Here is a 14,342-nt window from a genome sequence, read left to right on the forward strand (position 1 = left end):
GCCCCGCCCCTAATGGCGCATTTCCCTTCTCCTTCCCCTTTCCTTCCTACCGGCGCCCACAGTTCCTCAGACCCTCCCTCCCCCCCCCCCCCCCCCCCCCCGCAACATGGGGAAGAGAGAAAAGTTACAGGATCAAAGAATTAACAAATTGAAAAATCATCCCCCCCCTTCCCCTTCCTCGCCCCACATAATCACCCCACCACTTTATCCCAGAAGCTCTTTCTCTCGCCAGACTATTCCAGCTTCTCGTCCACAATGAATGTCCACGCCTCTTCTGCCGTCTCAAAGTAGTGGTGCTTCCCTTGGTGTGTGACCCACAGTCTCGCCGGTTGCAACATTCCAAATTGAACCTTCTTTTTGTGAAGCACCGCCTTAGCCCGATTGAAACTTGCCCTCCTTCTCGCCACCTACGCACTCCAATCCTGGTATACGCGGATCACCGTGTTCTCCCACCTACAGCTCAGAGTTTCCTTCGCCCATCTGAGGACCGTCTCTCTGTCGTTGTAGCGGAGAAACCTCACCACTATAGCTCAAGGTATTTCTCCAGCCTTTGGTCTTCGCGCCAGAACTCGATAGGCTCCCTCCACCTCCAAAGGGCCCGTCGGGGCCTCCGATCCCATTAGCGAGTGAAGCATCGTGCTCACATATGCCCCGACGTCCGCCCCCTCTGCGCCTTCGGGAAGACCCAGGACTCTTAAATTCTTCCTCCTCGAATTATTCTCCAGTGCTTCCAACCTCTCCACACACCTTTTGTGCTGTGCCTCGTGCGTCTCTGCCTTCACCACCAGGCCCTGTATTTCATCTTCGTTTTCAGCAGTCTTTGTCTTCACAACCCGAAGCTCCAGCTCCTGGGTCCTCTGCTCCCCCTTTAGCCCTTCAATCGCCTGCAATATCGGGGCCAACACCTCCTTCTTCAACTCCTTCTTCAGCTCTTCCACACAGCGCCGCAGGAACTCTTGTTGCTCCGGGCCCCATAACAAACGGCCACCTTCCGACGCCATCTTGCTTCGAGCTTCCCTTCCTTGCCGCTGCTCCAGAGGATCTTCTGCAATCCGGCCGCTATCCTCTCCTTTTTCCATGTGTATCCGGGGGGGATTCCCTTCTAGTTTACCGCACAGTGATTTTGGCCGTTTAAATTGCCGTTGGGGCTCCTATCAAGAGCCCAAAAGTCCGTTCCAACGGGAGGTGCCGAAACGTGCGACTCAGCTGGTCATTGCCGCACCCGGAAGTCCCCTGTATAAAATCTCACTATCTGTTTTAATATTTCTAGCTAGTTTTCTCTCGTAATCCAATTTCCCCCCATTTGTTTGGTCATTCTTTGCATTTTTTCTAATATATTTTGTCCAACCTTCTGCCCTGCCATTAGTCTTCACAGAATTGTTCCTTTTTCTTTCAATTTGATACCATCTGTAACTTCCTTAGTTAGCCGAGGGTGATGCATCCTTCCCTCAAGTCTTTCTTTCTCACTGGAACGTTTCTTTGCTAAGTATTATGAAATATCTCGTTGTGTGTCTGCCACTGCATATCTATTGATCTATCCCTTAACCTAATTTCCCAGTTCACTTTAGCTAACTCTGTCTTCATTCTCTCATCATTGTTATTTAAGTTTAGACCCACTTATCTCTCCCTCAAACTGTATGCAAAGTTCTATGACGTTATGATCACTGTTACCGAGTGCGTTTACTAGGAGGCCATTAGTTAATCCTGTCTCATTGTGCAGGCCATTAGTTAATCTTATCTCACTGTACAGTACCAGATCTAGAATAACCACCTCACTGTGGATCCAAAACTTTACTTTTTTTCAGGAACTGTGTTGAAAATGCTATGAACTTATCATCCAGGCTACCTTTGCCAATCTAATTCGTCCAAACTATATATAGAATAAAATCACCCATGATTATTACTGTACATTTCTGACAAGCCTCCATTATTTGTACCCGTACACCATATTCTACAATATCGTTACTTGTTATGGGTTCCTCTAAACTACTCCCACAAATGACTTCTTACCTTTGCTATTTTTTAGCCCAAATCAATTCTACATCTTGAATTTTAGAACTGAGCTCATCTCTCCCTCAATGGTACTAACGACAGCAATCACTTTTTCCTTCGACCCGACCATTACAAGGCTACATGCATTCAGGTACTGAGCTTTTAGTTCTTTCTTTTTACTATTTTTGCACATCCTAGCCCTATCTACTGACATAATCCTTAGTTTGTACACTGTCTCTTCTTGCCATGCCGAATTATTGTTAGCCTTCTGCGACCTTGGTCTCTTGCCTTTTCCTCTCCCTTTAATTTACCACATACACTCCAGCAAGCAGCAACTTACACCATAATACAGTTCAAAGGGCACCAAAAGCCTCATTTACCCAAACTGGCACTTTGTCATAAAGGGATAGATGAAATATCTGACTCAGATCACTGCCACTCAGAATAAGCGTTCTTCCACCTGACACTGGGGAGGTGGTGGCGTAGTGGTATTGTCGCTGGACAAGTAATCCAGAGACCCAGAGTACTCTGGGGTCCCAGGTTCAAATCCCGCCACTGCAGATGGTGAAACTTGAATTCAATAAAAATCTGAAATCACAAGTCAAATGATGACCATGGAACCATTGTTGATTGCTGTAAAACCCCATCTGGTTTACTAATGTCCTTTAGGGAAGGAAATCTGCCACCCTTACCTGGTCTGGCCTATATGTGACTCCAGACCCACAGAAACGTGGTTGACACTTAACTGCCCCTCAAGGGCAATTAGGGATGGGCAATAAATGCTGGCACAGCCTGCGACACCCAGGGGATCAGGGGTCATGGGGAGAAGGCAGGAGAATGGGGATGAGAAAATATCAGCCATGGTTGAATGGCGGAGCAGACTCGATGGGCCAAGTGGCCTAATTCTGCTCCGATGTCTTATAGTCCCATGAACGAATAAAATAAATCACTCATACTTGCACTATCAGGTTAGATTATTGGGTAACAATCAGTAGAAACCAGGACTCAAAATTCAAAACTTTCTAGTTGGACTGTTTGTTCCACAGAACCATAGAATCCCTATAGTGCAGAAGGAGGCCATTCAGCCCATCGAGTCTGCAGCGACCCTGCAAAGGAGGGTTGCACCAAGGCCCACTCCTCCGGCCCATCCCCGCAACCTAACCTACACATCGTTGGACACTAAAGGGAAATTTAGCACGGCAAATCCATCTAACCTTGTCGACGTATATAATGTATTCACTGATACAGCTAATGCATCAGTTTGAAAGCAAAAAAAATCACTAAAACAATTAGCACAGCTCCATATATCCCTTCATTAAAAAAAATGCCATTTTAATTAGTTAAAAGACTATTTAGTAGTTTTCAGCTCTCTTTAAACGATTAACTCAACAAAATATACATTGCTAGCCTTAACTAAATATGCATTTTGATATATTCATGCTAAGTTTTACTCACGAGGAAAGTTGTACATGAAGCAGGACTGGGCAGCTATCATCCATTCCGCTCTGGTTTCACAGAAGATGGCTATGTTGGCTTTGGGCCGTTGACCCAACATAGCCAGCCCACTGCCAAAATGTGCAACACGATGATAGACCTCATCATAGGTGAGCCATTTGTAATGTCCAAGGATTAACTGGTATGGGCAAGAAAAAACAATGAGTTAAAATAGATCATTTTAAAGCAGCAACACAACAAATAGATAAAAACAGGCAAACACATATATACCATACAACTATAGTGCATTTAAAGCACAGAAACAGACCATTCAGGGCCAGGAGATCTTTGATGGTGTTCATAAACAAAAGAAAACTTCACTTGGTTGGCGCATAGTGGAAAACAAACTTTGCAGGTCTGATGAAGTTAGCATTTTCACTCCTGAAGTGGTCTAGGTGAAATCAACAGCTGAAGTTGTTTAAGACCATAAGACATAGAAACAGAATTAGGCCACTCAATCCATCGAGTCTGCTCCGCCATTCAATCATGGCTGATATTTCCAGTGCAGGTGACTTTTCTTTAAGGTCCAACATTTTAACCCCTTGCCTGCTGGTTTTTCCCTTGACCTGGTTGCACAGGTCAAGGGAAAAACCAGCAGGCAAGGGGTTAAAATGTTGGACCTTAAAGAAAAGTCACCTGCACTGGAAATATTAGTTACAATAATTCAGACATCTTTATTATTACTTATGTCAATTCTGACACACATATAGCAATTTCTTCCGCTAACAACCACAAACTGGATTCTGTTTGCAGACATTCACCTTGCAAGGGTTAAAACAATTACCGTCTTGGTTTCAAAATGACTTATTCAAGTCAAAAGATATCTCTTGGATAGACTCAGGAGATGGGTTTTAACACATCCTTAAGCCTGGAATGTATCCTTTTGTCCTTTCTAGACAATATGGCAGTTTTGAATCTACAAAGTCAGATGGTCCTTGTTGGCCATATTTTGCAGCATTTTATTGTCCAATATTTTAAAAAGTCAGTTCCAGAAGATTCCACACTGAGAATAGTTCATGTAGGACATGACTTTACTGAGCATGAACAGCATCAACTCTGCAACTCCTTGTGGTAGCAAACTGCAAATTATAGTCACTTTCTGGGTAAAAAAGCTGTTCCTGTATTAGTAACCATCTTATATCGCTGATCACCTATTTCTGGTTGTCCCCAGATATGGAAACATCTCTCTGTCTATCTTATCAAACCCTTTCATAATTGTAGAGGCTCCTATCAGGTTGCCTCAGTCTTTTAGTTTCTTGAGAAAAGGTCCCATCCTCCTCAATCTTTACCTCTTAATTCTGGTATTATTCTAGTGAATGCGTTCTGTATCTTCTCCATTACCCCTATATCCCTTTTATAATAAAGAGACCAAGTACTTCAAGTCAACTGCTGAACCTTTAACAAAATAATAAAACATTTATTAACAATAAAAGAACTCCATTACACAATGCCTTGACCACAACTATCCTGTTAGATATGTACAGATTCCTAGATAACACAAGATTACAAAATTTCATTTATACTCTAATATTCACAGTAAGTACACAGTCCATGCAAACCCCCATCCCCCTCGCTGATGTTTGTCACACCGACAACTGAAACTGTCTTTCACATGTGGGTTTCCAATCTCCGCTCTCAAAGAATCTTCACCTAAACAATGCTTTCTGTCAGATGCCTTCATCAAGGATCCACCTCCAGTAAGGAGTCACCAACCTTTGGGTCTCCTTTGATCTCTGGCTTCTCACAAGCCCATGTTATTCCCGGTCTGCACCTTGTAGCCCCGTCTTTTAACTTGGGAGTCTGTTCTTAACCTCACTTAAGAACACCCTTTTCCAGATTTATTTTCCGTTGACTAGAACGTCTTCTTGGAACTTCCTTCTGTCCCTCTCCCTGGTTTCAGGACCTTTGTGTTCTTTAGCTTGGGACCTGCACTCTGAAGTCTCCCTTTGTACAATTAAACATACATACGAACAAGGAGCAGGAGTAGGCCATTCGGCCCTCAAGCCTGCTCCGCTAATTAATAAGATCACGGTTGATCTGATAGCAACCTTAAATCTGCATTTGCCTACCCATGAAAATCTACCATCCCCTTGCTTCGCAAGAATCGATCCACCTCCATCTTCAAAGACTCTGTTTCCAATACCTTTTCAGGAGGAGTTCGAAAGTCTCACGACCCTCGTCGGAAAAGTTTCACCTTATCTCTTTTAAATAGCATATCTCTTATTTTTATGATGTGGCGATGGAGGCGTTGGACTGGGGTGAGCACAGTATAAAGTCTTACAACACCAGGTTAAAGTCCAACAGGTTTGTTTCGATGTCACTAACTTTCGGAGTGCTGCTCCTTCCTCGGGTGAATGGAAGAGGTATGTTCCAGAAACAAATATATAGACAAATTCAAAGCTGTCAGACAATGCTTGGAATGCGAGCATTAGCAGGTGATTAAATCTTTACAGATCCAGAGATGGGGTAACCTCACGTTAAAGAGGTGTGAATTGTGTCAAGCCAGGACAGTTGGTAGGATTTTGCAGGCCAGATGGTGGGGGATGAATGTAATGCGACATGAATCCCAGGTCCCGGTTGAGGCCACACTCATGTGTGCGGAACTTGGCTATAAGTTTCTGCTCGGCGATTCTGCGTTGTCGCGCGTCCTGAATGTCGCCTTGGAGAACGCTTACCCGGAGATCAGAGGCTGAATGCCCTTGATTGCTAAAGTGTTCCCCGACTGGAAGGGAACATTCCTGCCTGGTGACTGTCGCGCAATGTCCGTTCATTCGTTGTCGCAGCGCCTGCATGGTCTCGCCAATGTACCACGCTTCGGGACATCCTTTCCTGCAGCGTATGAGGTCGACAATGTCGGCCGAGTCGCACGAGTATGTACCGCGTACCTGGTGGGTGGTGTTCTCACGTGTAATGGTGGTATCCATGTCGATGATCTGGCACTTCTTGCAGAGATTGCCATGGCAGAGTTGTGTGGTGTCGTGGTCACTGTTCTGAAGACTGGGTAGTTTGCTGCAAACAATGGTTTGTTTGAGGTTGCGCGGTTGTTTGAAGGCAAATAGTGGGGGTGTGGGGATGACCTTAGCAAGATGTTCATCTTCATCAATGACGTGTTGAAGGCTGTGAAGAAGATGTCGTAGTTTCTCCGCTCCGGGGAAGTACTGGACGACGAAGGGTATTCTGTCGGTTGTGTCCCATGTTTGTCTTCTGAGGAGGTCGGTGCGGTTTTGCGCTGTGGCGCATTGGAACTGTCGATCGATGAGTCGAGTGCCATATCCCGTTCGTACGAGGGCATCTTTCAACATCTGTAGATGCCTGTTACGCTCCTCCTCGTCTGAGCAGATCCTGTGTATACGGAGAGCTTGCCCATAGGGGATGGCTTCTTTAATGTGTTTAGGGTGGAGGCTGGAGAAGTGGAGCATCGTGAGGTTATCTGTGGGATTGCGGTAAAGCAAAGCGCTGAGGTGACCGTCCTTGATGGAGACAAGTGTGTCCAAGAATGCAACTGATTTTGGAGAGAAGTCCATGGTGAGTCTGATGGTCGGATGGAACATATTAATGTCATCGTGTAATCGTTTCAGTGATTCTTCGCTGTGGGTCCAAAGGAAAAAAATGTCATCGATGTATCTGGTGTAGAACTTCGGTTGAAGGTCCTGTGCAGTGAGTAGGTCCTGTTCAAACTTGTGCATGAAGATGTTGGCGTATTGAGGTGAGAATTTGGCCCCCATGGCTGTTCTGTGCGTCAGGATGAAGAACTTGTTGTCGTAGGTGAAGACGTTGTGATCCAGAATGAAGCGGATGAGTTGCAGAATTGCGTCTGGAGATTGGCAGTTGTTGGTGTTGAGTACTGAGGCTGTTGCAGCAATGCCGTCGTCATGGGGGATGCTGGTGTAGAGTGCCGAGACGTCCATTGTGACGAGGAATGTTCCTGGTTCAACTGGTCCATGGTTGCTGAGTTTCTGTAGGAAGTCCGTCGTGTCGCGACAGAAGATGGGCGTACCTTGTACAATGGGTTTCAAGATGCCCTCGCTGTAGCCAGAGAGGTTCTCACACAGGGTCCCATTGCCTGAAACGATAGGGCGGCCTGGTGTGTTGGCCTTATGTATTTTCGGGAGGCAGTAGAGATCTCCAATGCGGGGAGTACGTGGGATGAGAGCATGTAGTGTGCTCTGAAGATCTGGATCCAAGGTCTTGATCAGTCTGTTAAGTTGGCAGATGTGTTCCTTGGTCAGATCTGCGGGTAACTGTCTGTAGTGTTCTTGGTTGTTCAGTTGTCGGTTTACTTCTTTGCAGTAGTCCGTTCTGTTCAGTATGACAGTGGCCCCTCCTTTGTCTGCTGGTTTGATGACGATGCTGCAGTTGGTCTTGAGAGCGCGGATGGCATTGTGTTGTGTGTATGTCGGGAACATACCTCTTCATTCACCTGAGGAAGGAGCAGCGCTCCGAAAGCTAGTGACATCGAAACAAACCTGTTGGACTTTAACCTGGTGTTGTAAGACTTTGTACTCTTATTTTTAAACAGTGAACCCCAGTTCTATGTTCTCCTAAGAAACATCCACTCCACAGCCATCCTATCAAGATCCCCTCAGGACATTATATTTTCCAATCAAGCAGCCTCATACTCTTCTAAACTCAAGAGGATACAAGTCCAACTTGACCAACTTTTCCTCAAAGACAAACCACCCATTCCAGGTATTAGTCTGGCAAACCTTCTTTGAATTATCGTGCCTGTTCCAGCAGTTTTGGTGCAGTGCTTCTGCCTGGGTCATCTTCTTCCAACAGAATGAAAACTGCTTTTGCTGTCTCTGTGGACACCTGGCTGCAATGCAATTGCATAGTTTTCCTACTTACTATGATCCCAGGCCGAACCCCAACAGTGGCTAGGATACTGGATCAAAACCCCAATGCAGCTTATTTTGAAAGACCATGCGGAAAGAATGATTCGTTCCAGGAGTGATTGAATGAAAAACAGGGATTTATCATAGAATTTACAGTGCAGAAGGAGGCCATTCGGCCCATCGAGTCTGCACCGGCTCTTGGGAACAGCACCCTACCCAAGGTCAACACCTCCACCCTATCCCCATAACCCAGTAACCCCACCCAACACTAAGGGCAATTTTGGACACTAAGGGCAATTTGTCATGGCCAATCCACCTAACCTGCACATCTTTGGACTGTGGGAGGAAACCGGAGCACCCGGGAGGAAACCCACGCACACACGGGGAGGATGTGCAGACTCCGCACAGACAGTGACCCAAGCCGGAATTGAACCTGGGACCCTGGAGCTGTGAAGCAAATGTGCTATCCACAACGCTACCGTGCTTCCGGTTTGGAACTTTGGACCTTTATGATAAATATAATATTGAACTCTTTTAATGTCACACCGAAAGGAATAGCTTACAATTAACCCTTAACACTATTACTCAATTACCCATTAAACAACAAGAAAGGAAACATACAGCTCTCAATCCAGCTTAAAATCAGCATGGCATAAAGTATTACTTGCTTGGCAAAACAGATTTGGGCTGCGGTTAGGACCCCTGCTGAATATCGTCAAATAGCTGCTTCAACTGGATTGTTTCAGCCTCTTCTTTATCTTCAGACAAGACTGGTCTGCTTTTAAAATATTTTAACTCTTTTTAAACTGTCCCACTGGGAAAGAAAACTGCCTTTTCTTGTGGACTCTTGTGGTAGCCAGATCAGATCTCTTAAAATGCTTTCTCAAAAATCTCTCTCTTAACTCTACCCAGCATCATCTCCCCAAGTGGGCAACAAAATAACTTTCCAGAGACTGAACTCCTCAGGGACTGCCCCCAATCAAAGCACAGTGCATTAACCAGAATGTAAAACACATTCCTTTGTCAATTTCACCTGCTGGCTGCTAAAAGCACCCTGGCCCTGCAAAACAGAAGTATTTTTCAGAAAAACATGATCTCTGTATTCAAGCACACTCTAACCCCAGGCTTTTCGCCCTTAAATTGCCCAATAATCTGAATGCAATATTCCTAAAATCTTCCAGTCATCACATACTTTTAAATGTTTTAAATGCAGGCATCTTTTAAAGTAAAACTAAAGCTAATATCTCCTTAACATACAACTGTAAAAATATAAATAAAAATTAAAGTTAAGCTATAACATATGCCCACACATAGATACAAACATAGATTACCAAAAGCTATATCTGTATCCTAACAGAATATTCAAATGCTACCCACCCATTCTGTAGGTTCATTAATGTCTTCCTGTATTTTGCCACCACCCTCATCTGCATTAACCACAAACTCCAAACAGCATCCACCTCATCACCTGGTCTTGTCCTATCTTCCTATTTTAAATAAAGGGAGCCCATTAAGTAGGGTGCGTTTAAGTAGGTTTACATAGGATGCTCTTTCAATACAGACTCAATGGGCCGAATGGCCTCCTTCTGCACTGTAAATTCAATGATTCCATGATTAGATGTCTGCCAGTCCTCTAGATAAGGGGCAGTTGTCAATTATCTTTCATCATAAAATTATAGAATTTACAGTGCAGGAGGCCACTCTATCTTAACTCTTTTCCCTATGTGCCATGTATGATGTCCTTGTGCTCTCTCTTGCCCTCTTCCTTGTTCCCCATTTGAACCTTTCTTCCATATTCAGGGCCAACAACTTGACCTTGCCATCTTTAGTGACTTCACCATTCCTGTCATCCCATTCACAGATAAGGCCATCTTTATAATTGCCTTCTATCCCTCAACACTTACTTTCCCTTCTCTACCTCCTTGTCGCATGAGGAACGTTTGAGGACTTTGGGTCTGTACTCGGAGTTTAGAAGGATGAGAGGGGATCTTATTGAAACTTACAAGATACTGCGAGGCCCACATTCTCCCCGTGTTTGCGTGGGTTTCGCCCCCACAACCAAAAGATGGGCAAGGTAGGTGGATTGAACATGCTAAATTGCCCCTTAATTGGAAAAAATGAATTGGGTACTCTAAATTTATTTTTTTAAAAGATACTGCAAGGCCTGGATAGAGTGGACATGGAGGGGATGTTTCTACCAGTAGGAAAAAAATAGAACTAGAGGGCACAATCTCAGACTAAAGGGACGATTCTTTAAAGCAGAGATGAGGAGGAATTTCTTCAGCCAGAGGGTGGTGAATCTGTGGAACTCTTTGCCGCAGAAGCCTGTGGAGGCCAATTCACTGAGTGTCTTTAAGACAGAGATAGATAGGTTCATGATTAATAAGGGGATCAGGGGTTATGGGGAGAAGTCAGGATAATGGGGATGAGAAAATTTCGGCCATGATTGAATGGCGAAGCAGACTCGATGGACTGAGTGGCCTAATTCTGCTCCTATGTCTTTTGGTCTTATGGTCCTACTGGGCTCTTTCCTGAGTAAACTCTTCCCCAGGCCACTTAAATAATTGCTTTCAAACTCCCAACTTTCTTGCCTTTGGTTCTCCAATGCTAATACAAAGTAACAATTACAGGCCTCTTCCTAAACAAATTTTTGATGTCTGGAATATAAGCTAATACAAATCTTTTCCTTTAAGTACGTTAAACTCATCAAGATTAAAACATTGGCCACTACACAGCAACATGGCACTTTACACTTTTTTAAAAACTTACTCTGTCAAATAGTCATTACTCTGTCCGATGGCCCTTGAATTGCAAGTTTTGTTATTTGTTAGGAAGAGCAGAATTCTTTATTACATACTAATCGAGGTTTTCCTGGGCAACCCTGCAGACAGACCACTGAAATAGCCCAATCATTCTTTGTGAATTTTTAGCTCTTCCACACAGGCACGGAAAAGATCATTCACACTGAATTACCAGGCACTGTAAAAGCAATGTGAAATGACACAGATTTGACAAGCAGTGCAAAACGGAGGCAAGGAACTTGTAAATCTACTTGTAAACCATGCGCAGAAGAACGATCACATGCATTCACCCAACAGTGCTGGAAGTCAGACATTGGAACATGCTCAGTGTTCTTTCGTAGAATGAAATATCAATGCTGCCCTCTAGTGACGAGAAAATTTAGAAATGTTTCACGACCAAATGATTCTAGACGAAGAAGAAAAATTACAGCACAGGAACAGGCCCTTCGGCCCTCCAAGCCTGCGCCGATCCAGATCCTTTATCTAAAACTGTTGCCTATTTTCTAAGGATCTGTATCCCTCTGCTCCCTGCCCATTCATGTATCTGTCTAGATACATCTTAAATGATGCTATCGTGCCCGCCTCTACCACCTTCGCCGGCAATGCGTTCCAGGCACCCACCACCCTCTGCGTAAAGAACTTTCCACGTATATCTCCCTGAAACTTTTCCCCTCTCACCTTGAACTCGTGACCCCTACTAATTGAGTCACCCACTCTGGGAAAAAGCTTCTTGCTATCCACCCTGTCTATACCTATCATGATTTTGTAGACCTCAATGAGGTCCCCCCATAACTTCCGTCTTTCTAATGAAAATAATCCTAATCTACTCAACCTCTCTTCATAGCTAGCACCCTCCATACCAGGCAACATCCTGGTGAACCTCCTCTGCACCTTCTCCAAAGCATCCACATCCTTTTGGTAATGTGTAGACCAGAACTGTACACAGTATTCCAAATGTGGCCGAACCAAAGTCTTGTACAACTGTAACATGACCTGCCAACTCTTGTACTCAATACCACTTCCGATGAAGGAAAGCATGCCGTATGCCTTCTTGACCATTCTATCGACCTGCGCAGCCACCTTCAGGGTACAATGGACCTGAACACCCAGATCTCTCTGTACATCTATTTTCCCCAGGGCTTTTTCATTTACTGTATAGTTCGCTCTTGGATTGGATTTTCCAAAATGCATCACTTCGCAATAGCCTGGATTGAACCCCATCTGCCATTTCTCCGCCCAACTCTCCAATCTATCTATATTCTGCTGTATTCTCTGACATTCCCCTTCACTATCTGCTACTCCACCAATCTTAGTGTCATCTGCAAACTTGCTAATCAGACCACCTATACCTTCCTCCAGATCATTTATGTATATCATAAACAACAGTGGGCCCAGCACGGATCCATAAGACCATAAGACCGTAAGACATAGGAGCGGAAGTAAGGCCATTCGGCCCATCGAGTCCACTCCACCATTCAATCATGGCTGATTTCAACTCCATTTACCCGCTCTCTCTCCATAGCCCTTAATTCCTCGAGAAATCAAGAATTTATCAACTTCTGTCTTAAAGACACTCAACGTCCCGGCCTCCACCGCCCTCTGTGGCAATGAATTCCACAGACCCACCACTCTCTGGCTGAAGAAATTTCTCCTCATCTCTGTTCTAAAGTGACTCCCTTTTATTCTAAGGCTGTGCCCCCGGGTCCTAGTCTCCCCTGCTAATGGAAACAACTTCCCTACATCCACCCTATCTAAGCCATTCATTATCTTGTAAGTTTCTATTAGATCTCCCCTCAACTTCCTAAACTCCAATGAATATAATCCCAGCATCCTAAGACGTTCATCGTATGTTAGGCCTACCATTCCTGGGATCATCCGTGTGAATCTCCGCTGGACCCGCTCCAGTGCCAGTATGTCCTTCCTGAGGAGTGGGGCCCAAAATTGCTCACAGTATTCCAAATGGGGCCTAACTAATGCTTTATAAAGCTTCAGAAGTACATCCTTGCTTTTATATTCCAAGCCTCTTGAGATAAATGACAACATTGCATTTGCTTTCTTAATTACGAACTCAACCTGCAAGTTTACCTTTAGAGAATCCTGGACTAGGACTCCCAAGTCCCTTTGCACTTCAGCATTATGAATTTTGTCACCGTTTAGAAAATAGTCAATGCCTCTATTCTTTTTTCCAAAGTGCAAGACCTTGCACTTGCCCACGTTGAATTTCATCAGCCATTTCTTGGACCACTCTCCTAAACTGTCTAAATCTTTCTGCCTCCCCACCTCCTCCATACTACCTGCCCCTCCACCTATCTTTGTATCACCGGCAAACTTAGCCAGAATGCCCCCAGTCCCGTCATCTAGATCGTTAATATATAAAGAGAACAGCTGTGGCCCCAATACTGAACCCTGCGGGACACCACTCGTCACTGGTTGCCATTCCGAAAAAGAACCTTTTATCCCAACTCTCTGCCTTCTGCCTGACAGCCAATCGTCAATCCATGTTAGTACCTTGCCTCGAATACCATGGGCCCTTATTTGACTCAGCAGTCTCCCGTGAGGCACCTTATCAAAGGCCTTTTGGAAGTCAAGATAGATAACATCCATTGGCTCTCCTTGGTGTAACCTATTTGTTATCTCTTCAAAGAACTCTAACAGGTTTTAGTAAGGGACCTCCCCTTACTAAATCCATGCTGACTTGTCCCAATCCGACCCTTCACTTCCAAGAATTTAGAAATCTCATCCTTAACAATGGATTCTAGAACCTTGCCAACAACCGAGGTTAGGCTAAGTGGCGTATAATTTTCCATCTTTTTCCTTGTTCCCTTCTTGAAAAGGGGGGTTACAACAGGGATTTTCCAATCCTCTGGGACTTTCCCTGACTCCAGTGACTTTTGAAAGATCATAACTAACGCCTCCACTATTTCTTCAGCTATCTCCTTTAGAACTCTAGGATGTAGCCCATCTGGGCCCGGAGATTTATCAATTTTTAGACCTCTTAGTTTCTCTCGCACTTTCTCCTTTGTGATGGCTACCATATTCAACTTTGCCCCCTGATTCTCCTGAATTGTTGGGATATTACTCATGTCTTCTACTGTGAAGACTGACGCAAAGTACTTATTTAGTTCCTCAGCTATTTCCTTGTCTCCCATCACGAGATTACCAGCGTCATTTTGGAGCGGCCCAATGTATACTTTTGCCTCCCATTTGTTTTTAATGTATT

General features: G+C 44.5%; 1 protein-coding gene across 3 annotated transcripts in view; it reads right to left on the reverse strand.

Moving 5' to 3' along the window:
- The window catches only part of acsl3a (acyl-CoA synthetase long chain family member 3a), a 170,964-nt gene that overhangs the window by 89,921 nt on the left and 66,701 nt on the right, over positions 1 to 14,342 (reverse strand). For all 3 annotated transcript variants that reach the window (XM_072474530.1, XM_072474529.1, XM_072474531.1), the window contains one exon: positions 3,448 to 3,625. In XM_072474530.1, the coding sequence (XP_072330631.1) occupies positions 3,448 to 3,625 (178 nt within the window). The remainder of the gene's footprint in view (positions 1 to 3,447; positions 3,626 to 14,342) is intronic.

This window comes from Scyliorhinus torazame, chromosome 14, assembly GCF_047496885.1.
Source record: "Scyliorhinus torazame isolate Kashiwa2021f chromosome 14, sScyTor2.1, whole genome shotgun sequence".
Taxonomy (NCBI): Eukaryota; Metazoa; Chordata; class Chondrichthyes; order Carcharhiniformes; family Scyliorhinidae; genus Scyliorhinus; species Scyliorhinus torazame.